A 24,096-nucleotide genomic window follows, 5' to 3' on the forward strand; every position below is an offset into this window, starting at 1 on the left:
GGGGGGGAGCAGCGGGCCGCGCCCCGGGTGGGCTGGGTGGGGGGAGCAGTGGGCCGCGCCCCGGGTGGGCTGGGGGGGAGCAGCGGGCCACGCCCCGGGGGGGCTGGGGGGGGGGAGCAGCGGGCCGCGCCCCGGGTGGGCTGGAGGTGGGGGGTGAGGCCTCGCAAACACGCCCAGGCACCAGAGGGCACAGCAGCGCGCACAGCGCTGACCCGGTGCAGCGCGCTCAGAGGCAACCTGCTCTCTTCACAGGGAGAACTCGGGGTCGCCCCGTAACCATTCACTACACTCACAACTGGTTACAAGCACAGCAAACAGTCTTCACAGGCTCTGGTTCCCGTGGAGAGCCGAGGACAGAACCGGAGAGCAGCGCTCGGTGAGCTGCGTTCCCGGCTGCCGACCGGGGCTCCATCCTGACAGCAGAAGTGGGCCCGGTGGCTGCACCCCACCCCACGCCCCGGCACGCGCCCTTCCCGGGCTCCTACTGCATGCGGGGCTTTTAATGTTATGTGAATCCAAGCTTTTTCATGGGGACAAGGTGTAAATACTGAATAAACAAAGGAAGAGGGTCTGGTGTCTAAGTTTTTACCAAACGCACACTCCCCACACCCATGACCTCTGCGGTCAGGCTGACGTACTCGGGAGCAGGGATGGGTTCTCCTGAGCCATGACGGCCATGAGTTGGACTCAACAGTCCTGCAGGAGGGGACCCACTCTGAGTCACCCACACCTCTCATCTGCACTTCAGCCCTCTGGATGCCCCGCACAGCCGCAGAGGAAGGGCACCCACTCACTGACCTTGAAGCACCGGCTGGAGGGAGAAGAGTGCGTGGGCTGCTCCCCAGGGACTGCGACACTGCGGGCGCCAGCGTGGAGACCTGCTACCTACACCCTCAGCGCCGTGCCGAGAGTAGGGTCACCCAGCACCTCCGGGGTCTCAGCCAGTCGGGCGATAATGCTGCCCACCAGTGTCCCATCATAACCCTGACCCCAGTGCAACACCCCCTGAGCCCTGGCTCTGGCGGCCAGTAGGGCTGCACCTCTGAGCCCCCAAGACACCTCTGACAAACAGCCGCTCCTTCAAGACCGGGGAGGTGGCTGATACACCTAATAACACAGAGAAACAGGCACAGAGAAGTTAGGCAAAAAAATGAAGAGAGAGGAATATGTTCCAATGAAAAGAACAAGACAAAACCTCTGAAAAAGAACTCAATGAAACAGATAAGCAACTTACCTGGAAGGGTGTGAAATAATAAAGACGCTCACTGAACCCAGGAGAAGAATGGATGAACACAACCAGAGATTGACAAAGGGATGGGAATTGTAAGAAAGTACCAAATAGAAGCTATAACTGAACATAAAAATGTGCTGGAAGGGTTCAGCTGCAGACTAGATGAGGCAGAATGGGAATCAGCAGCTGGAAGACAAGCGGTGGAGCTCACCCAGACCGAGCAGCAAAATGAAAGAGAACGTGAAGACACCTTGGGACAAGATCCAGTGAAATAACGTCTGCTCTATGGGGACTCCAGAAGGATACGAGACAAAGGGCCAGAAAATTAGTGCGAGAAACAGAGATATAAACTTCCCTAATCTGGGGAAGGAAGCAGACATCCAGGCTGCCTGCCAATGCAGGAGGCTCAGGAGACGTCAGTTCAATCCCTTGATTGGGAACATGCCTGGAGAAGGAAATGGCAACCCACTCCAGGGTTCTTGCCTGGAGAGTCCCATGGTCAGAGGAGCCTGGGGGGCCCCCGTCCACAGGGTCGCAAGGAACTGGACATGACATGCAGGTCCTGGAGGTGCACAGAGTTCCGGAGAAGATGAGCCCGAAGAGACGCACCAGCACAGCAGCTCAGCTGCCAAGTGGTGCCCGACTCTCGGAGACCCCATGGACCTCAGCACACCAGGCTTCCCTGTCCATCACCAACCCCCAGAGCCTGCTCAAACTCATGTCCATTGAGTCGGTGGTTCTATCTCATCCTCTGTGGTCCCCTTCTCTTCCCGCCTCCAATCTCTCCCAGCATCAGAGTCTTTTCCAAGAAGTCAGTTCTTCGCATCAGGTGGCCAAAGTATTGGAGCTTCAGCTTCAGCATCAGTCCTTCCAACAACTATTCAGGGTTGATCTCCTTTAGGATGGACTGGTTGGATCTCCTTGCAGTCCAAGGGACTCTCAGGAGTCTTCTCCAACACCACAGTTTAAAAGCATCAATTCTTCTGCGCTCAGCTTCCTTTATAGTCCAACTCTCATATCCATACATGACCACTGGAAAAACCATAGTCTTGACTAGACGGATCTTTGTTGGCGAAATAATGTCACTGCTTTTTAATATGCTGTCTAGGTTGGTCATAGCTTTTCTTCCAAGGAGTAAGCGTCTTTTTAATTTCATGGCTGCAGTCACCATCTGCAGTGATTTTGGAGCCCAAGAAAATAAAGTCTCTCACTGTTTCCATTGTTTCCCCATCTATTTGCCATGAAGTGATGAGACCAGATGCCACAATCATAGTTTTTTGAATGTTGAGCTTTAAGCCAGCTTTTTCACTCTCCTCTTTCACTTTCATCAAGAAGCTCTTTAGTTCTTCCTCACTTTCTGACATCAGGGTGGTGTCATCTGCATATCTGAAGTTACTGAAATTTCTCCCAGCAGTCTTGATTCCAGCTTGTGCTTCATCCAGCCGGGCATTTCTCATGATGTACTCTGTGTATAAGTTAAATAAGCAGGGTGACAATATACAGCCTTGACGTACTCCTTTCCCAATTTGGAACCAGTCCGTTGTTCCATCATCTCCACTAACACCAACACATATTATAACTAAAACAGTAAAAGTTAAGGATAATGAGAGAATCTTAAAGGCAGCAAGAGAAAAACGACTTGTTATATGCAAGGGAACCCCCATGAGGCTGTTGGCAGGATTTAGCAGAAACTTTGCAGGCCAGAACAGAGAGGCACAACATGTTCAAAGTGCTGAAAGGGAACCACTTCCAACCAAGAACCCTCTAGCAGGCGAGCTTCTCATTCCTTGCTCATGGACCAGAAGAGTTAATATTGCTAAACTGTTCACACTACGTTTCCAAGGTGGCTTAGTGGTTAAAGAAACTGCCTGGCAATGCAGTCAATTCGATCCCTGGGACAGGAAGATCCCCTGGAGGAGGAAATGGCAACCCGCTCCAGGAGTCTTGCCTAGAGAATTCCATGGACAGAGGAGCCTTGGGCCCCAGTCCACAGGGTTGCAAAGAATCGGACATGGCTAACCACACATGCAGGCACAGTTATAAAACAGCAAGGTATTGGCACAAAACAGACATGTGGATCAATGGAGCAAAACTGAGAGCTTGTACGGTCAATTAATCTACAATAAAGGAGCTAAAAATATATAATGGAGAAAGAACAGTCTCTTCAGTAAATGGTGTCAGGAAAACTGAACAGCCACATGTAAAAGAATGAAACTATACTACAACCTTAAACCACACACAAAAATTAACTTCAAATGCTTTAAAGACTTGAATCGAAGACCCCAAATCCTGAAAGTCCTAGATGAAAACATACACAGTGACTTCATGACATCCTAGAGATATTTTCGTGGATCTGACACCAAAGGCAAGGGAAACACATGCAAAACAAAACACACAAATGGAACAATGTCAAACTAAAAAGCTTCTACACAACGAAGAATCAGTCAGTTCAGTCGCTTAGTCGTGTCCAACTCTTTGCGACCCCATGAATCGCAGCACGCCAGGCTTCCCTGTCCATCACCATCTCCCAGACTTCATTCAGACTCGTGTCCATCGAGTCAGTCATGCCATCCAGCCATCTCATCCTCTGTCGTCCCCTTCTCCTCCTGGCCCCAATCCCTCCCAGAAGCAGAGTCTTTTCCAATGAGTCAACTCTTCGCATGAGGTGGCCAAAGTACTGGAGTTTCAGCTTCAGTGTCATTCCTTCCAAAGAACACTCAGGACTGATCTCCTTTAGGATGGACTGGTTGGACCTCCTGGCAGTCCATGGGACTCTCAAGAGTCTTCTCCAACACCACAGTTCAAAAGCATCAATCTCCGGCGCTCAGCTTTCTTCACAGTCCAACTCTCACATCCATACATGACCACAGGAAAAACCACAGCCTTGACTAGACGGACCTTAGTTGGCAAAGTAATGTCTCTGCTTTTGAATATGCTATCTCGGTTGGTCATAACTCTTCTTCCAAGGAGTAAGCGTCTTTTAATTTCATGGCCGCAGTCACCATCTGCAGTGATTTTGGAGCCCAAAAAATAAAGTCTGACACTGTTTCCACTGTTTCCCCATCCATTTCCCATGACGTGATGGGACCAGATGCCATGATCTTCGTTTTCTGAATGTTGAGCTTTAAGCCAACTTTTTCACTCTCCTCTTTCACTTTCATCAAGAGGCTTTTTAGCTCCTCTTCACTTTCTGCCATAAGGGTGGTGTCATCTGCATATCTGAGGTTATTGACATGTCTCCTGGCAATCTTGATTCCAGCTTGCTTCCTCCAGTCCAGCGTTTCTCATGATGTACTCTGCATAGAAGTTAAATAAGCAGGGTGACAATATACAGCCTTGACGTACTCCTTTTCCTATTTGGAACCAGTCTGTTGTTCCATGTCCAGTTCTAACGGTTGCTTCCTGACTTGCATATAGGTTTCTCAAGAGGCAGGTCAGGTGGTCTGGTATTCCCATCTCTTCCAGAATTTTCCACAGTTTATTGTGATCCACACAGTCAAAGGCTTTGGCATAGTCAAGAAAGCAGAAATAGATGTTTTTTTCTGGAATTCCCTTGCTTTTTCGATGATCCAGCGGATGTTGGCAATTTGATCTCTGGTTCCTCTGCCTTTTCTAAAACCAGCTTGAACATCTGGAAGTTCACGGTTCATGTATTGCGGAAGCTTGGCTTGGAGAATTTTGAGCATGACTTTACTAGTGTGTGAAATGAGTGCAATTGTGCGGTAGTTTGAGCATTCTTTGGCATGGCTTTTCTTTGGGATTGGAATGAAAACTGACCTTTTCCAGTCCTGTGGCCACCGCTGAGTTTTCCAAATTTGCTGGCATACTGAGTGCAGCACTTTCACAGCATCATCTTTCAGGATTTGAAATAGCTCCACTGGAATTCCACCACCTCCACAAGCTTTGTTTGTAGTGATGCTTTCTAAGGCCCACTTGACTTCACATTCCAGGATGTCTGGCTCTAGGTGAGTGATCACACCATCGTGATTATCTGGGTCATGAAGATCTTTTTTGTACAGTTCTGTCGTGTATTCTTGCCACCTCTTCTTAATATCTTCTGCTTCTGTCCATATCATTTCTGTCCTTTATTGAGTCCATCTTTGTGTGAAATGTTCCCTTGGTATCTCTAATTTTCTTGAAGAGATCTCTAGTCTTTCCCATTCTATTGTTTTCCTCTATTTCTTTGCATTGATCACTGAAGAAGGCTTCTTATCTCTTCTTGCTATTCTTTGGAACTCTGCATTCATATGCTTATATCTTTCCTTTTCTCCTTTGCTTTTTGCTTCTCTTCTTTTCACAGCTTTTTGTAAGGCCTCCCCAGACAGCCAGTTTGCTTTTTTGCATTTCTTTTCCATGGGGATATTCTTGATCCCCGTCTCCTGTACAACCTCAATTCATAGTTCATCAGGCACTCTATCTATCAGATCTAGTCCATTAAATCCATTTCTCACTTCCACTGTATAATCATAAGGGATTTGATTTAGGTCATACCTGGATGGTCTAGTGGTTTTCCCTACTTTCTTCAATTTAAGTCTGAATTTGGCAACAAGGAGTTCATGATCTGAGCCACAGTCAGCTCCTGGTCTTGTTTTTGCTGACTGTATAGAGCTTCTCCATCTTTGGCTGCAAATAATATAATCAATCTGATTTCGGTGTTGACCATCTGGTAATGTCCATGTGTAGAGTCTTCTCTTGTGTTGTTGGAAGAAGGTGTTTGCTATGACCAGTGTGTTCTCTTGGCAAAACTCTATTAGTCTTTGCCCTGCTTCATTCCATATTCCAAGGCCAAATTTGCCTGTTACTCCAGGTGTTTCTTGACTTCCTACTTTTGCATTCCAGTCCCCTATGATGAAAAGGACATTTTTTTTGGCTGTTAGTTCGAACAGGTCTTATAGGTCTTCATAGAAGTGCTCAACTTCAGCTTCTTCAGTGTTACTGGTTGGGGTATAGACTTGGATAACTGTGATATTGAATGGTTTGCCTTGGAAACAAACAGAGATCATTCTGTTGTTTTTGAGATTGCATCCAAGTACTGCATTTCAGACTCTTTTGTTGACCATGATGCCTACTCCATTTCTTCTGAGGGATTCCTGCCTGCAGTAGTAGATATAATGGTCATCTGAGTTAAATTCACCCATTCCAGTCCATTTTAGTTTGCTGATTCCTAGAAAAGAAAAGCTTCTACAGAACAGAGAATACCATTATGAAAATGCGAATGCACCCTCCTGAAATGGAAAAGAGGTCTTAAAAGCATATAACAATAAGGGGTTAGTACCCCAAATATGAAGAGAACTAATACAGCTCAACAGCGACAGCAAGAAACAGCAAGCAACCTGGATTTTTTAAATGGGCTGAGGATCTGAAGAGTCATTTTTCCAAGGAAGATGTACAGAGAAGCTCAGCATCACTAATCATCAGAGGAATGAAAATCAAAACCCACTGAGCTATCACCTCACGCCTGTTAGAACAGCTGGTATTGAAAAGAAAAGAAACGTAAGCGTTGGACAGAATGTGGAGAACAGGAACCGCTCGTGGCTGCTGGCGGAAACACAGTCAGCGCCACCACTTGAGTAAAGAGCATGGAGGCTCCTCAAGAAACAAACAAAGCAAGACTACCATATAATCCAGCAATTCCACGCTTGGGTACTCATCCCAAAGCAAGCAAAAACACTAATTCAAAAACCATATATAAGACGCAGCCTATGTTCAGCATTGTTTACAATAGCCGAGATATGGAAGCAACCAAAGTGTCTATTAAGAGATGAATGGATAAAGATAAGGTGGGGTGTGTGTCACAGCACGTCTTCATCCATTCTCTATATAATGGAATATTACGCAGTCACGAAAAAGAGTGGATTCTGCCATTTGCCGCAGCAGGGATGGGCCTAGAGGGTATTTAGGTAGCAGAATAAGTCGCGTGGAAAGAGATAAATACCGTAGGGTTTCACTCATATGTGGAATCCAAACCAAACGAAGTTAAACAGGAACTCATAGATATACGGAACAGATCAGTGGCTACCAGAGGAGAAGGGGTGGGGGGCACGAGATGAGTGCAGAGATGAGCTGCACGGCGAAGGCTGGCAACTGGGCCTCTGGTGGCGATCACTCTGCAGTGCACACAGGTTTCAAACTAAAATGCTGTGCGCCTGAAACTTTCAGATATTAAAAAAACAATGACGGAAGGGGAGAAAGGAGGGAGGAGGAAGCTTCTGTAGTTTAAAAGGGGCTTAACAGGTACATCCACCTATTCAATGAGCCTTCTTCCGATCTGACTTCAAAGAACCAACTGTAAAGAAAATTTTCAACTGAAAAATTTAAGCCCGGATTAGCTGTTTGGTGATATGAAGACATCAGCATCAACTTTAGCACGTGATAAAGCTCCTCGTGAGGTCTATTCGAGAGCCGCGTCTTTGGGCAATGCAGTGCCGTGCGTGACAGATGAAATCTGACGGGGTTGTGCAGGGGAGGGGGCGGTCACAGAAGCAGCGAGAGGAGCCGGGAGCTGCTTGTCGGAGCCCAGCGAGGCGTGTGTGGGCGTCCGTCCTACAAGGCTCTCTGCTTGTTCCCTGACTGACATCTTACGTGACTCCGTTTAAAGCACACGGTGCGGCTGGGAAGACAACATATATAAAAAGATAACCGACACTGCAGCTTAGCGCAGGAAAAACCACAACCCAAAGATGCCGTTAGTAAGGGTCACAGGAGAGAGGAGAAGCATCTCCGGCGGGTGTTCCGGAAGCCCCGCACCTCGGAGTGTGCGGAGCGACGAGGGGCCAGTGATGCGGGGGCACTAGAGACACGAGCCAGCCACCTGCTGCCTGAGACGGTATTTCTCTCTTCCCTGTTCCAACATCCGGGGCAGAGGCAGTCGACAAACGGGGCTTGTGTTAAGCTGGGGGCGATGAGGAAGGAGCCAGAGAAGGGGCGCTCAGACGTTATACGCGTCGGCGGGGTGGGTACACGCGGCAGGGGCGGTGGCGTCAGCACCATGGATAGGGGCAGGGGTCCGCACACAGGCCTCTGCCTGCCAATCGTGAGCCAGGCTGGCCGTCGACAGCGTGCAGACAGTGGTGGTGGGTTGAGCGGGGCCAGATCAGCAAGCACAGTGGCCCCGGAGACCACCGATGCGCTGGGGAACGACGGGCAGCGGGAAGCAGCAAGGCCAGCAAGAGGGGCTCCAGGGGAGCCTGCGGTTTAGAGCAGGCGCAACCCCGCGGAGGGGAAGGTGGGGAGCAAAGGAGCGGCTCCCCCAGGCCACCCGCCAGGGCCAGCTGAGCCCCGTGCGCCTTCTCCCCCGAGACGGGAGTGGCCGATGACCACTGCCCTTGCCCGCAGTCACAGCTCTGCACCCCTCCAGCTGCAGCACCACAGCGGCCGTCTGGACGAAGGCGGGCCGAGGAGAGAGCCAGCAGCTGAAGGGCACAGCGTGGGCAACAGGGGACTCACAGCGGCTTCAGTGATGCCTCTGCTCACGGGGGAGCGCTCACCGGACAGGTTCGCAGTGTTTTTTGTTAATCTGCTACCTGCTTGATGTTATGATTTGCATATCTTCAAAGGGGAAGTCAGACTTGATCCCAGTCTCACTTTACATTTTATGGTCTCAGGGAAAGGCTGCTAGAAGAGATGAGGGCCCCGGGCGTCGTAGAGACCAGGCCGGGCCAGCGGTCATCGGTCCCCCAGCGATGACCGCTGTGGGGCTGACTCACACCAGGGTGCTGGGGTGTGGCTTGGGGGTCGGTCACTTCACAGGCCCAAGTTCCCTGCATCAACTGGGACAGCACTCATTTCAGGCTGGGGTCTCCTGGGGACCCGCGATACCCACAGACCAAGCAGCTGAGCATGAGCTTGCCCAGGAGAGGCGTGGAAACAGTGACGCCCTTCATGGTCAACCCTGCAGACACCACGTGGGGCCGGTGGGCCTGTGACCCTCCCCCAGCATCCTCATCAACAGGCCAGGGAGCAGTGAGGCTGCCGGGGCAGGGGACCTCAACACTGAGCCCTGAGTCTGACACTCCTCCCCACAGGACCAGCCTGGCCACCTCCCCACACCCCGCCCCTCTCTAAGGGGGAGCCCCGGGAAGGGCAAGAGACCCTCGAAGGTCCAGCCTAGGCAGGTGCTAGAGAAAGACTGGAGCCTCCGAAAAGGCGCAGGGTGCTTACCATCGTCTGTGACCGGGGCGTCCCTGGGGTCCGCAGGCGAAGGCCATCTCTGGAGGGCCGCCGGCGCCGACAGGACCCGGGGCGCTCTCCAAGGCACGCGCACAAGGCCGCGGGGCGCGGGGTCGCTGTCCCTGGCGGGCGCAGGGGCCTTCCGGGCCGCGTAGGCGCCCAGTGCAGCCACCAGACGCTGCCTGTCCACCCCGCCGGCCACTTTGGGGCTGAGTTCGTCCGGCTGGAGCCGGCGGAGCGTGCGCAGGGGGCGGCCCCCTGCGAGGTCGGCGCGCGCCACGGGAGCGTAGGTCAGAGCAGACGTCTGGGCCACGAAGGTTAGCACGCTGTCGGCCAGGGGGTCCTCACCCTGCAGGGGCGGGGGACAAACAGGGAGTGAGCGCCCATCGCCAGCCACGCCCCGGAGTGGCCCCGGGTCTGGGCCGCAGGCGCGCCCAGGTTCGCCTCCACCGATGGGCGGGCGCGTCCGCGGTCCTCCAGCAGTCTTAACACAGCAGCTGTACCGAAGCGCAGCCCGGGCGCCTAGGCCCATCCGTGCGCTCAGTGCCGCCACGGAGCGGCGTGGACACCACCTGTCTGCCGCCCGGACACCTGCACCCCTTCCCGGCTCCCTTCCTGCAGGCAGCGGCTCATCCGCGTCCTTCTCCCGCGTGTTCACAAGCTTCCTGTAGGGCAGCCCCGCGCAGCCTTTGGTGTCTGCTTCTTTCAAGAAGTGGGCTTCGCTGGGGGATCAGCTGGTAAAGAGTCTGCCTGCAGTGCGGGAGACCTGGGTTCCATCCCTGGGTTGGAAAGATCCCCTGGAGAAGGCAAAGGCTACCCACTCCAGTATTCTGGCCTGGAGAATTCCATGGGCTGTGTAGTCCGTGAGGTCGCAGAGTCCCACACGACTGAGCGAGAGCGTCACTTCTTACTTCTCGCCCTGAGCATGCCCACCCCAGGGGTGCCAGCAGGCAGTGGTAGGTGCCGCGCTCCCTTGTACCCCTGAAGTCTGCTCTAAGGACAGAGGACGTGCTTGTGTTTTCATTCATCAGTTGGGGAACCTTTGGGTCCCTTTCCGCCTTGGGGCCGATGTGAGGAATGCTGCCGTGTACAAGCCTCTGTGTGGACGTGGGTTCCTCCTCCTGCCTGACAGGTGGGCGGCCCTGCGCTGACTGTGCAGGAGCCGCGGACCGCGTTCCCGCCGGCGGGCTTGCTGTCCGCGCTCACCGTCTTCTACCGCAGTGACCCGTCTGCCTTCAGCCGCCTGCGCGGTGGGGAGGCCACAGAGCGATGCCGACCCCTTCTCCCGTGCTGTGTGTTCGGGGGGAAGGTCTGCCTAGGCCTCTCCCTGCCCCGGGGTTTGCTGTGGCTCCGCAGAGGGGCTCCCCAGGGCTGCACCCTGTGTCTGACAGCTGTCTCCCCAGGGCTGCACCCTGTGTCTGATGGCTGCTTCCCCAGGGCTGCACCCCGTGTCTGACGTCTGTCTCCCCAGGGCTGCACCCTGTGTCTGACGTCTGTCTCCCCAGGGCTGCACCCTGTGTCTGACGGCTGTCTCCCCAGGGCTGCACCCTGTGTCTGACGTCTGTCTCCCCAGGGCTGCACCCTGTGTCTGACGGCTGTCTCCCCAGGGCTGCACCCCGTGTCTGACATCTGTCTCCCCAGGGCCGCACCCTGTGTCTGACATCTGTCTCCCCAGGGCTGCACCCTGTGTCTGACGGCTGTCTCCCCAGGGCTGCACCCTGTGTCTGACGTCTGTCTCCCCAGGGCTGCACCCTCTGTCTGACGTCTGCTTCCCCAGGGCTGCACCCTGTGTCTGACGGCTGCTTCCCTGCAGCACCCTTCTTCCAAGGTCACTGAGACCCGCTTTGGATCTGATCCGTTTGACAGTGCTGCCCAGCTGGCGACAGGGGCCCTGGCTTCACACACAGTGCGGATCCAGGCCTTTCCCTGGCCTCCCCTGCCTTCCCTCCTCACTCAGGACACTCTCCCAGGAGGATGTGGTCTCGTCACATTCTGATTTGCCCACAGAACAAGGCCCAGTTTCCTCACCTCGAGGATGGCTGTAAAAACCTTAGAAGTCTCAGTGTCCTGCCTCTGACATGGTGCCATCAAAAATTCATGGACAAACAGTAATTTCCCACCAGGGTCTGACTTGGCGCAGCTTTCACCGTGCCCTCTGGGTGGGGGGCGGGGGCCGCAAGCTCTCAGAATCTCGGCTTCCTGTCCTCCACGCGCCCCTCCATCGGGGCACAGTATTGGGCCAGGGGTGCATGCCTGGGGACCTAGCTAAGACGTTTAGCCACCACTGAACCTAGAATGGTGGTTCAGACTCCCAAGGCTGCTGTCTGTTTCTATCCATGACCCTGGGGCTCAGCCCACAGCACAGATCTGGGGGCAGCAAGCCTGGATCCGGAACCCCAGGCTCTGCGTGCTGCTCCCCTTTCTTATGTAGGAACCTGGGCAAATCACTTGACATTTTGATGCTTGGTTTTCCTCTGTTACAGGAGATTGACCATTATCTGTCACAGTGCATTTATTTCTAAAATGATGTAACTGTGCTGTGCTTAGTCACTCAGTTGTGTCCGACTCTCTGCGAGTCCATGGACTGCAGCCCACCAGGCTCCTCTGTCCATGGGGATTCACCAGGCAAGAATACTGGAGTGGGTTGCCCTCCTCCAGGGGCTCTTCCCGACTCAGGGATCGAGCCCAGGTCTCCCGCATTGCAGGCGGATTCTTTACCAGCTGAGCCACCAGGGATGTAACGTAGTTGTCATCAAAATGTTTAATTCCATCCAAGTGCTGGCTGAAATCAACTGCTTTTCCTTTAGAGGAAGAAAAGATCCACAAGGGAAAGACGGATGGGAGGAGACAAGACGTCTCCACAGCAAACAGCCCTCTCGCACTTCTGCACAAACTGGGCACAAGGCTCAATCTCAAGTTCAGCTGAACTCCCACTGAGCAAGGCTGCCTAGGAACGCCTGGGGTCCCAGCGCGGGGCTGGACGGCCTCTGAGAGGCTCATCAACCTGCCAGAAGCACCAGCTCTCTATGTGCGAAGGCAGCTTCTGCTCGAAGGGCCTTCCGTTATGGTCAGTGGAGAGGGTGGTGGAGGCCCCGCGGGCCCTCCAGGTGAGTGACCGTCAGGCCAGTGAACTCTGGGACCGACCGCGATGAGCAGCCTGTGGGGTCCTGTGTGCTCTGAGCCAGGTTAAGGTGAAGAGGGAGAGAGGGTTTTAGCAGGCAGACTGTGAAATAATAGAAACGCCAGCTCTCCCAAGTCACGCCAGGTCCCGTGACGGATGGTGGGGGCCCTGGTGTTGTGGACTGTGCACCTCGCTGCCACGTGCCCAGGCCAGCATGGGTCAGGGGCAGGGAGAGTCCTCATGGTAACCCCCTGTCTGTGGCTTCATGTCCTGACCGAGCGAGCAGAGGGCGCTAGCCCCTGGCTTGGACCCTACTTCTGCTCTCAGTGACCTTTGCCCTCATGGGTCATCTAACTCCAAGTCCAGTGGGGGTGGCCGTGGCACCCAGCACAGACGTGGAGGGGCTCCCGCTTCCTTGCGGCTCGCCTCTGGCCCGCTCACACCAGTGAAGTTGCTCTCTTTACCATCTCACACCTGCGCCTCCTATAAGACTCAGGGACCCAGGCACAAGCCCTGGGGCAGCGATCTGGTGGACTCTCTCCACTCGCACCTCTGAGTCAGTAAGATTCTGGGACAGTTCTCAAAGCCCTGTTTTGAAGGTGTTTTAAACTTCAGTTCAACAGACCTATGACCTCAGGTTTCCTAAGACAACGCTGAGTAATCGTTAAGACAACAGTTGCCCAAATCAGGAGATTAGCAACTGAGAAGCATGAGAACTGGCCAGGCTCCAGCCAGCATCAGCAGCATCACAGCCACCACCGCTGCTGTATGCTGAGCTCTGGACCATGGTCTACATTTTGGGGAGGGGGCGGGGGGAGAAGAAGGCCTCAAACATGGGCCTGTCTTCAAACAGCTTGCTGACTGAAATGGAGTCAAGTCACAGACTTGGTAGTGGAAAGAATATCAAAGAAGTTTGGTGACAGGCAGTTTGGAAGGCAGTAGTCATCCTGAGCTGGGGAAACCACGGCTGCTTCATGGAGCCACAGTGCGTGTCACCTCCCTGCCTGGACATCTCCCCTTGCCCCGAGCCGTGCTGGGGCTGGGGTCCTGGAGCCGAAAGTCGGGCTCCTTCCTGCCAGGGAAGTCCCAGATCACTCAATTACGAGTTCAGCCTGCCAGAGCCTGCAGGCTCGCAGGTGCCGCATGCCAGCAGACGCTGAGTGAAGGAGAGTTCTGTGTATACACTGGTCACTCACGCTCATCAGATATTCTCTTGTGCCAAGCATCCAAAACAAATTAGGAAGCCCAAATGGGGCCATCTTTTGACCACATAACAAACATTTCCTCCAGTCTGTCTCACAGCCTGAAGGCAGCATTGAGAAGCACGCTGATCAAGACACACTCGCTGCGAGCTTGACGAAGCATGGAGCGGTGGGGCTGTCCACAGGCTGCCTAACGAGGCGGCCCCACAGTGCACTGGGGGCGGCAGGGTCTGGGGGCTGGGGGGAGCCTCAGAACCCCCACTTCCAGAGCATTAATGGGGTGCTCGCCCTGCCTTCTTGCGCTCGGGCCATAGAGGGCGATGCTGGCCAGCTGGCCCTGGTCTCCCTCAGCACAGTGGAGGGGCTGTCGGTGCTCCACACTTCAGGCTCCATGTGCCCTGCCCACTTCCCGCGCTGGCAGCTGGCAGGTGTCAGTCCTACTGGCGGTGCTGTCTCCAGGGCAGCGTTCCCCCATCCAGAGCCCCACGCTGGCCCCTCTCTGACCACGGTGCCTGTGCTGTCTCTGCTGTGCGTGCTATCAGCTTCTAGAGCTCACGAAATCTGAGGTTGAAGGTGTATTAAATTCCAAACCACAGGGGCGACGATTTCCGCAGGAGGCTTACAGCAATGTGAAGCCTGGGTGTTCAGTTCCGAACGTCTGCCTGTGATGTCACATTAGTGGCTTGGAACTGGTCTCAAAGACCACGGATGACAGGAAGTGTGTGTGGTGTCACCCCAACCCCGCCCTCCCTCGCCTCTGCTCCAGCACACCCTCCTCCCTCTCCGTCCTCCGCAGCTGCACCCACAGCCTCACGCCTGGGGTCAGAAGGCCCAGGGGATGCTCCGAGGCAGGCAGCCGCTGCCTCCTGTGCGCCCAGGTCAGCGTGAGGTGGGCGGAGGCATGCCGCCTGCAGGGTCCGCCCAGGGGACTCAGGATGACGGTCGCAGCATGGGTGGTATTTTCCGAGCGCCAGGGCCAGGCCGGGCTTTGACTTGACATGTTTCCCTTCTTTCTGACCCTCTCAGCCACCCTCGCGTAGAGACATGACTACCCTCATTTCCTGGATTAGGAGATAAGCTCTCCGGGAAGGGGGTCCCAGCTGGGATGTGGCCCCAGGCCTGGCTTCGGGCAGAGCCCCAGGAAGCAGGCCCAACCGGCAGGCTGCCTGCTGAAAAATGCAGAACTGCACTCAGCGGGTCTGAAGGAGGCAACTTGGGGACCTCGTTTTGGCTTAAAAGAAATAAACATGTGAAAGCTGAACAACAACTCCAGGCCTGAGTTCTGTGCTTCCCACCTGACTGCAGTTTTCCTCCGAGGCTTTGTGCTCTTGCTGTCACACACTTTTCTTCTACATAAGCTAAAAACCTCACGGTGCATGTTAATTATTTTGCCTTAAACATCCATTGGTTTTTGTCCAGAAATTTACATGTATTATGTGGGTTTCTCATTCCTGGTTGCTCGCCAATTTACTATTTCTGGTTGTTTTCTTCCCCTTAGCAGATACTGGCGTCTCTGTGTCAATTTTCTTTGAGCTGAAGAATGTCTGTCAGCACGTCTGAGGCATGAGGCTTCCAGACACAGGCTTTCCCCGCTCCCCCTACGGTTGTGAACAGTGCAGAATTCAAGTCGACAGGGTTTTGTCCCCTTTCTGTTGGTTCCACTGTTTTCTGGTCTGCTAACGAGACGCGAGGCATCGTCCTTAGAAACAGCCCCCGGATGTAAGGCATCTGTTTACGTGAAGATACCGCTAAGATTTTCTCTTTAATCTGTGGCTTTTCCCCAGTTGCTTATGATATGCCTAGGTTTTGTTTTCTCTGTATTTATCCTGCTTGAGGCTCAGTAAGTTTCCTGCATCTATGTTTTGATTAGCTTTATCAGTTTTTGGAAAAACACCAGCCGCTACTTCTTCACCTATTTCTTCTGCTTCCTCTTCCTCTTTCCCGTGTAGGGTCCCAAACGTACAGGCTAGCCTGCTTGACGCTGCACCCTATGTCTTGGGGGCTTTGCCCCACTTCGCACGCTCTCTCTGTACTTTTTCTTTTATTTTCGACCATGTCTACTGACCTGACTTGAAATTCACTGATTCTTCTCCGTGCTGTGGCTAGTCTATCATTAAGCTCCTCAGATGAGTTCTTCACTTCTGACCTTCCTTTAATTTCTAGTGTTTCCATTTGCTTCTTTTTTACTGTTTCCATCTCCTGCTGTGATTTTCCATGTGTTCATTCATGTTTTTTCACCTTTCCCACTCAATCCTTTAACATATTTACCTTACTTATTAAGATGACCTTTTCTAGTAATCCCAACACCTGAGTCATATCTGGCTCTCCTCCTGTCAACTCTTTACTCTCTCGACCAGAGTGACGCACCTCCTGACTTCTGATTGTATGTTGGATCAGTCATACATAATTGGGATTGTATGTTTGATTGTTGCATGAATAAGCAATGGAGACCAAAGCAAATCATATTTAACCCTTCTCTCTCCATCCGAGTCCATGGAACCTGTCACTGAAATGGGTGAAGACTTTGTTGCCGAGTCGGTCAGATTTGGTCACTCCTCCCCACAGTAATGCTGAGGGCAGGCTCAGGGCTCAAGTCCAGGCTGGAGTCAGCCTTGAGTGCTGCCTCATGCTTTGCAGACCGCCGCCAGCTTTCTGAACCTGGAGCTCTCTCTGATTCACAGCCCCACACAACATGTGCAAGAAACTTCTTTCCCTGGCTTTCTGCACCCTACACATCAATCTTTCTCCACCATGCTGCCTCATCCAAAGCTTTCAAGGGGTGAGGTGTGCTCAGCAGGGCTTGGTGCCCCTTGGAAGGACATCTCTCAGCGCCTGTCTCTTCTCCCAGCTCCCGTCTCAGGCACTCGGTGCTCTGTGCAGCCTGACTCTGGGCTCTACCCTCACGCTAGTCTCCACTGAAAACAGCTCCTTAAAAGCCTCAGCACATTCTCCCTGCGTCTCCCATGGTCCCTGCCTCCAGGGAAGTCTCTGGGTCTCTTCTTCCCTAGAAGGATCTCCTCCCTTTCTGAATTTAGTTCATTCAGGGCTCTTTGTATTCTCTGCTCCCTGGGCTTTTTCCTTTAAGGCTATGGTTTAGCAGCTCACCTGGCTTGTTCCTATTGTCAGAGTCAACTAGGGTGGCCTCTTGACATTCTGCCCTTTGAGATAATCCCAACATCTTCAACTGCTGACTTCTGGTTGTTCGTTCAACAATGACCCCACATGCCCATCCGGCTCGAGTTCAGCCAGTCATTAGTACTAAACGACACAGTTCAGCACAATAAATTCACGGGTCTACTCTGACGATCATGACAGCTAGATGTTTGATGACACATACACGGAAAAGATGATTCATAAAGTAGTCCCCTGGACACTGGTTGCATCATCAGTGTAGAAAGCTTACGCTTCCAGCTGAGGTCAGCTGATGGGGCTGGGGAGATCAGCCAGCACCGCCCAAAGCCCTGGCCAGGACTGCACGAACGCTTCTCACACCCGAGTCCACGTCAGCTCATCGGAGACATGACCAGGGCTTTCTCCTCAGTTAAGCCCTGGACAGAGAAGATAATTTCTAGACTTTTGCACCTTTTTTAACATGTTGAGAAGCATCTATCTCACACAGAATAAAAACGCCTGAGCCAGAAGCCAACGTGGAGAAGCCGCTATCTCAACACAGCATAAAAATGCCCGAGCCCTAAGCCCCCGCATGCTCCTTTCCTGAAGCATCCTTGTGACCATCGTGCTCAGACAGCCGCGTGGTGAGGTGAGCACAGAATCTGTCATTCAAACTGGGCGCTTCTGAGAGGGGAAGGGCCCGCTGGACTGCAAGGAGCTGCAGCACAACCCAGCACAGCCCAGGCAGGACCCCAGGCGCCGCCATTCCTGGCTGGGCGTTTCAAAGACCGCAGAAGCCAGACCTGCTGGCCGGTGGCGGCTGCTGAAGGCGGCTGGACAGGACCGTGGTGTGTTGGCAGCCGTGTGTCCTGAGACAGAGGCCTGGGGCACGGGCGTCCTCTCGCGGGCAGCCCAGGGCGCAGGGTGCAGCCCCCGGAGGAACGACCGGTGCCAGCAGAGAGCGGCGGCTCCCCCTCGATGGGGCGGGTGCCGGACAGCCCGCCCGGAGTTGGGCCCTCCGAGCTGGGGCGGGCGCTGAGGCTCTGCGGGAATCCCAGGGTCAGAGAGCTGAGCCTCGTTCCTGGGCTTCGCCACGGCCCCTCCCAGAGGACTGAGGCCCCACCTCCCACGCCCCGCCGGGCCGCCGTCACCCCTAACCCCGGTTTCCTGGCCGCCGACAGCCACCCGGCGTCCAGGGGGCAACGCTGCCCACGTGTGTTTCCAGTTCTGGTGCCAGAGCTCACGCCACAGAGCGCCCCAAACTGAATGAGAAACGGGCCGACGGGCTCGGGACTGATCTCCACGGGCTGCCGCGCTCGCCGGGACCTGGGCTCAAGGCTTCATTCGGCGCCACCAACACCTCAGCAGGAAGGCCCGTGCAGCTGCTTCGCGGGGAGACTTGACCAGAACGCCTTCCGCGGACTTCTCCTGCGCCTGTCGCTGCCTGAGCGCCGCGTCCCTGCCTCCCCGTCGCGCGCACTCCACGCGGGTCGCTCGTTACCGATGGCTTGCGCCCGCCGCCCAGGCACCCGCCCCGGGGCCCCCACGACCGAGTGGGGATGCCCACGGCCGGAGCCAAGGCTGGGCTGTAAAGACTCGCCGGGCCACTGGAGGGAGGCCCCAGACGATTTCTATTTTACGTTCTCAAATCCCCAGCATCGAGAGGGTGAGGAGCGAGGCTGGCTTCCTGCTGTGAGAGGAGACAGTCCGTCCCAGCCTGCAGCGTGCCGGGCAGCGGCCTCGGCCCTGGGTGCTGGGCGAGCGGGAGCACAGATCAGATTTTCTTCATGAGCAGGCCGCGCCCCTGTGAGTCTCTCGTGGAGCCAAGTACGCCTCTGAGCATCCAGCAGATGGCTTTCAGACTTGACCTGGTTTCTGTTTTGTCTCTAAAACAGGGATGACTACTTCTAGAAACTACAGTGAACTGAGCCCTGGGCTGAGAGCTTCGTCCTCCCACTGCCGTCCCGACCATCACCGCCCAACGTCACGGCAGGATCCGGGAGGACAGAGAAGGGGCGTGGCCTCCTGAGGCGGCACAGCGCCCGCGGCTCCCGGGCACCTCGTGCGCTGCCCTCCGTCGGCCCCCAGGACAGGGTCTTGGCGTCGCTGCAGCCCCACGGTACCCAGCTCGGTGTCTGCTTCACAGAAAGTGCAAGGTGGAAAACCCGAGTTTACCATTAAAATACACAGTGTGGTGCTCGCTCCAGCAGCCCTGCATGCATGCTAAGTCGCTTCAGCCGTGTCCGACTCTGCGGCCCTATGGACAGCAGCCCTCCAGGCTCCGCTGTGCACGGGATTCTCCAGGCAAGAATGCTGGAGTGGGCTGCCGCATTCACTGAAATAGTGTCCATGCGGCCGGGGGAGTGGGCGGCCGCCTTCCGCAGAGGAGCTGCCAGGCGACAGGTTTCAACCCCCCGACCCCGCCCCCGCCCTCCCCCGCCGCCCCCCCCCCCCCCCCCCGTCCCCACGCTCAGGCGGCTCCCCGGAGCACCGCGGGCTGGAGTGGGGATGCAGACCCTCCCTCTTTGTGAGATTTCCCCTCCCGGCCCTGCGCTCGGCTGCCTCGCGCCCCACATGGCCGCCCTGCATGGCCCCAGAGCCTGAAGCCGGGAGGGGTCTGAGAACCGGGCTGATGCAGGCCGCTGGGGCTGAGGAACCCAGGAAACCGAGTCAGCGCCCCTTCTCCGAGAGCTACGAACAGGGAAGAGCTGCCGACCGTGAGGCTGCGGAAAGGGGCGTGTTTGCCACCAACATGCAGCGCCAAGCTGGCCAGAGGCACACAGCGCTGTGGAGTGGCCCAACCCACCTCCGGACCCCGGGCGCAGCCTGGAGCTGGGAGAGTGACCGGACTGAAGCTCGAGGCGTTCATCCGCTCTCTGGGCGGCCTCTGGGTCAGACCCAAGGCCGAGTTCTGCAGGCGGCGGGACGGCAGTTGTCACACGCCACCCTCCCGAGCACGTGGACCTGGGTGCTGCCCCCAGGGCGTGAGGGCCTCAGACGCCACCTCTAGGCCCTGCTCTCCCAGGCAAGTCGAAAGCTGACAGCGCCGCTTTAACCGGCTGTCATGAAAGCACGCCTTCTTTCCCATCCAGAAGGTTAGGAGACTGCTCGTTGCGTCTGTAAACTGTTCTTTTCCATGGGCTTCGAGTCCTGGAGGGCTCCAGAGCAGACTGGCCCCGCTGCAGAAGGAACTCCCACCCGAGGGCCTGATAGCTGGCACACAGGACGCCCCGAAGGAGGAGTGCCCACGGACAGCTGTTGGGGGCCGCAGGAAGACGGGGGTGCACACAGGCCCTTAGGGCCTTCCATCCCGGCCCCCACATGCCCGGGACACGGGGGGAGAGCCCAGAGGGGCTGCAGGCTCGGGAAACGTCCTGTGTGCACCTGGACAACGAAACACCCTGACCCCAGGGCCACGAGGGTCACCGCCCCGACCACAGGGCCACGAGGGTCACCACCCCGACCTGAGGGCTGCGAGGCTCACCTGGGCAGGTGGCCTGTCCAGCTCCGGTCCCGGGAGTGCGTCGGCAGTGGCAGCCTGGGACAGGGCCTCCAGGTAGGGCAGGTAGCGCTGCAGGGCCTCAGCCAGCATGCCGCCCTCCAGGCTGAGGCTCCGCTCGTCCGGGACACTCTGCTTCGAGCTCCTGCGAGGGAGAAGGAGGTGTCAGGCGGTCCTCGGGCACAGCGCTGGCTCTACCCTTGGGGCTCACGGCAGGCAGGGGGGCGGCAGGGCCGTGTGGGCACACAGGCGCCAGGCCAGCGACGAGGGCCTGACCCGCCGCTCACACCGCCCACGGCGAGGCCCTGTCTGCACCCAAGCCTGGTGCTGGCACACAGGGGGACCTGGTGAGCGACCCCGACTTCCTTTCTCAGCAGCCGCCCCGCCACTGGGGACAGAGGCAAGCCGGAGTGGGGAAGTTGGCCAGGACTTACTAAGTGCAGGCAGAACCTCAGCGGCAGAGAGGCTTCCCGGGCGGGGAGGGGAGACTGGTGAGCCCCGGGCCTGCCGCCCCCTGCCCTGGGCCTGTCTCTGTCAGTGGCCTCCCCTCCGCTCCTCACCCGGTGCCGAGGAGCAGGCACATGGAGTGAGAAGGTCGTGCTCACCCACCTCCCGGAAGCGGGGACCACTGGGGTCCACGGGGCATCGGCATGCTAATCAGCTGATGGGGAGATGACCCCAGGCCCTCCTGGCACCCCAGTGTTACCACAAAAGGCAGGCAGCAATCCCAGGAAGCTGCCTGGAGGAAGGGACCTGGTTCTTGTGGGTTTTCTGCATGGGGCCTCGGCCACAGTCAGCACTGGAAACAGTGTCCGCTGAACAAATGAGCTTGGAAACACGTGGTAGACTCAGGTGACGTCGAGTTAGTGCAGAACCCGTGTCCCCACCGCTGACCTCGCAGAGGGCACCTCTCCAGCATCAGGAAGGGCGGCCCTGTGACCAGACTCTGCTGTCACTGGGGGTGAGTTTAGGACAACCAATGGCTGCCTGCGGTGAAAGGCAGTGACGCAGGTCATGAACTTACTTGGGAAAAAAATGTCCTGTTTCCTCTTTCTTTAATGAAAATACATTTTAAAATCATGTAAAACACGGTACTCAGCCCGTCAGACTTGGACAACTGCAGGCGCCGTCTGTCGGCAAAGGAGTGGGTAGGCTCCCGAGGTGGCCACGCACGGCTCACAGCATGCCCTGCAGGCGCCTGGCAGGCGGGTGGCGACCGAGAGCCGAGACCTGCGGACGGTGGCCCTGGTGGCCCTGGCGTCCTCGTGGCTGCCACGTGCGCTTGGCGCTCACACAGGTGAACGCTGGGTTTCACCTGTGCTTGCTTTCGCATTCACTGCCAGAAGTGCCCCAGAGGTTGGAGGAGGCTAGCCTGGCCCCCCAGCAGAGGCAGCGCTCCCAGTCCGGACAGAGGGTGAGTGCACGTCTGATGACTACTTTATTTGTCCCGTCCCCCTGGTGTTTGTGTCTGCAGAGACATGGCTTTGCAGGAACAGCTGGGTTTTCATGTTTACTTACAAATGCATCTAGTATGGTAAAAGTTGTGATACCTGTGGGAAAGGGTGGGCAGAAATGGGCCTGCGGCACTCCCAGCCAGGCGGGGAGGGCAGCGGAGTGTGCGGGGAGGCCGTGGACACAGCGAGGAACAGAGAACGGGCTGCCTCTGTGCACTGGGAGCTGAGAGCAGGGCTGGCCTCGCTCTACGGCCGGAAGGTGGCCTGCAGCCTGTGTGCAGAGGGGAGTGCCCGCCTGCCTGGGTCTCCTGTGGGAGACCCGCACCAGCCCTGGAGCCCCAAGAGTCAGGGCTCTGGAGCCTGTTATCATCACCACCCTCTTCTCCAAGCTTCCCAGGACCAGAGCCTGCACAGCTCAGACCCAACCGAGGGGAGCTTCCTGGGTTCCTGGGCTCGAGGGCCCAGCCCCCTGCCCCCGGCCTGGTGTCTTCGCAGACAGCAACCTGAAGAGGACGGATCTGACCCGCCGTCCAGGTGAGAGGGCGAGGCCTGGCGCATCCCTGCGTCTCACGGTGATGCCAGCTCGGGCTGTGCCTGGAAAGCGCAGTCAAAGCCGAGCTTCCTCTATGTGAGCATCTCATACGTATGTGTCTAGGTGTCTGTGTCTCTGTGTGTCTCTGTGTGTGTGTGTGTGTCTGTGTGTGTGCCTGTGTGTGTGTGTGTGTCTGTGTGTTCCTAAGTGTGTATGTGTATGTAGCCAAGTGTGTGCCTGTGTGTCTGTGTGTGTGTGTGTCTGTGTGTGTGCCTGTGTGTGTGTGTGTCTGTGTGTGTGCCTGTGTGTGTGTGTGTGTCTGTGTGTTCCTAAGTGTGTATGTAGCCAAGTGTGTGCCTGTGTGTGTCTGTGTGTGTGTCTGTGTGTGTGTGTGTGTGTCTGTGTGTGTGTGTCTGTGTGTTCCTAAGTGTGCATGTAGCCAAGTGTGTGCCTGTGTGTGTCTGTGTGTTGTACAGGTGAGGCTGTGTTACTAACAGCCATATCCACTTTCAGTGACCAGGGAGCAATGTTTTAAATACTCTGCTCCAAACGTGACCGTTACCTACACATGGTAACAAACACCTGTCACCTCCATGTGGGTCTGCTGTGGTTTAGACACACTCTGGGAATGTTCCCTGGTGTCTGAGATGATAGAGAATCTGCCTCAAGTGCCGGAGACCTGGGTTCCATCCCTGAGTCGGGAAGATCCCCTGGAGAAAGGAATGGCTACCCACTGCAGTCTTCTTGCCTTGAAAGTCCCATAGACAGAGGGGCCTGGCGGGCTACAGTCCATGGGGTCGCAAGAGTCACACACGACTAAGCGACTGGCTCTCCAGCAGTGTATGGGGTGTGGGCGGGTGTGATTTCCCACTTGGGGTCGTGGAGAACAGGCTCCTGGCCACTGTTTCCACAGGGAAAGTCTGGTTCTCGAGAACAGGCCACTGGTATGAGGGGCTCGATACCCGTGTGTATTTCACACAAACTGGGACCTACGGAAAATCTTCACATTTGAGCTTAATTGTCACAATTAACAAAACGGTCCTGTTATTATTTCTGAAGCCTTTTCGGGCCACATTGGATCAGGTTTAATAGGATGTAAACGGAGCCACATGGTTCTTTGCATCTCAAATCATGGCTATAGCTTACCTGACCATTTTTTAATGGATGAAATTTCATGTTCTGTGTTGTCAGAGTAATTTAACTGAAGTCAATTTACGTTTCTGGCACTTTGTCTATTTTTCTCACTAATTACTAATCAATGCAAATAGAACCACCGCATAAATGTGCCTTTACATTGTCGTCTTCTTCTTCCCGGGTGTCTGTGCTGGAGGACTGTTTGCGACACTCGAGACAGCGACGGGCACGGCCGTCACCGTGCTATGAGACGTTGCAGGAATTAGCTTGCAGCCTGACTTCTGCCCTGTCATTCTCTTGAAGCGGATCAAAACTTCATAAGAGTCCATTTTCTGCCTCGGAAGAGCAAGCGTGCCGTCTCCACTGGTCACTTTCCCGCTCCCTGCACTGACCTTCAGGCTCCAATAACACGGGCTGCTTTACGTTCTCCCTCAGTTTGCTCGAGGAAAAACTCTGAATTATAAGTAGAATTGTTGCAAAGAGCACACCGCAGCCTGGCTCTCACTCCCTTTGTCCACAACCCTAACCCATCTAACCATCATTTATTTTTGGAAATGGTTATTTCTAACTGTTTTATTTTTCATGGAAGCAGAGCTCACAGCTCCGTCACGTCCTCTGTGGAACGACGGGCAAGCAGGATTCT

General features: G+C 55.5%; 1 protein-coding gene across 1 annotated transcript in view; it reads right to left on the minus strand.

Moving 5' to 3' along the window:
- The window catches only part of PTPRN2 (protein tyrosine phosphatase receptor type N2), a 555,617-nt gene that overhangs the window by 390,750 nt on the left and 140,771 nt on the right, over positions 1 to 24,096 (minus strand). The window contains exons 5-6 of the mRNA XM_040259938.1: positions 20,319 to 20,478; positions 9,392 to 9,749 (exon numbers count right to left, since the gene is read on the minus strand). Coding sequence (XP_040115872.1) covers positions 9,392 to 9,749; positions 20,319 to 20,478 — 518 coding nt within the window. The remainder of the gene's footprint in view (positions 1 to 9,391; positions 9,750 to 20,318; positions 20,479 to 24,096) is intronic.

Source organism: Oryx dammah, unplaced genomic scaffold (genome assembly GCF_014754425.2).
Source record: "Oryx dammah isolate SB20612 unplaced genomic scaffold, SCBI_Odam_1.1 HiC_scaffold_18, whole genome shotgun sequence".
Classification (NCBI taxonomy): domain Eukaryota; kingdom Metazoa; phylum Chordata; class Mammalia; order Artiodactyla; family Bovidae; genus Oryx; species Oryx dammah.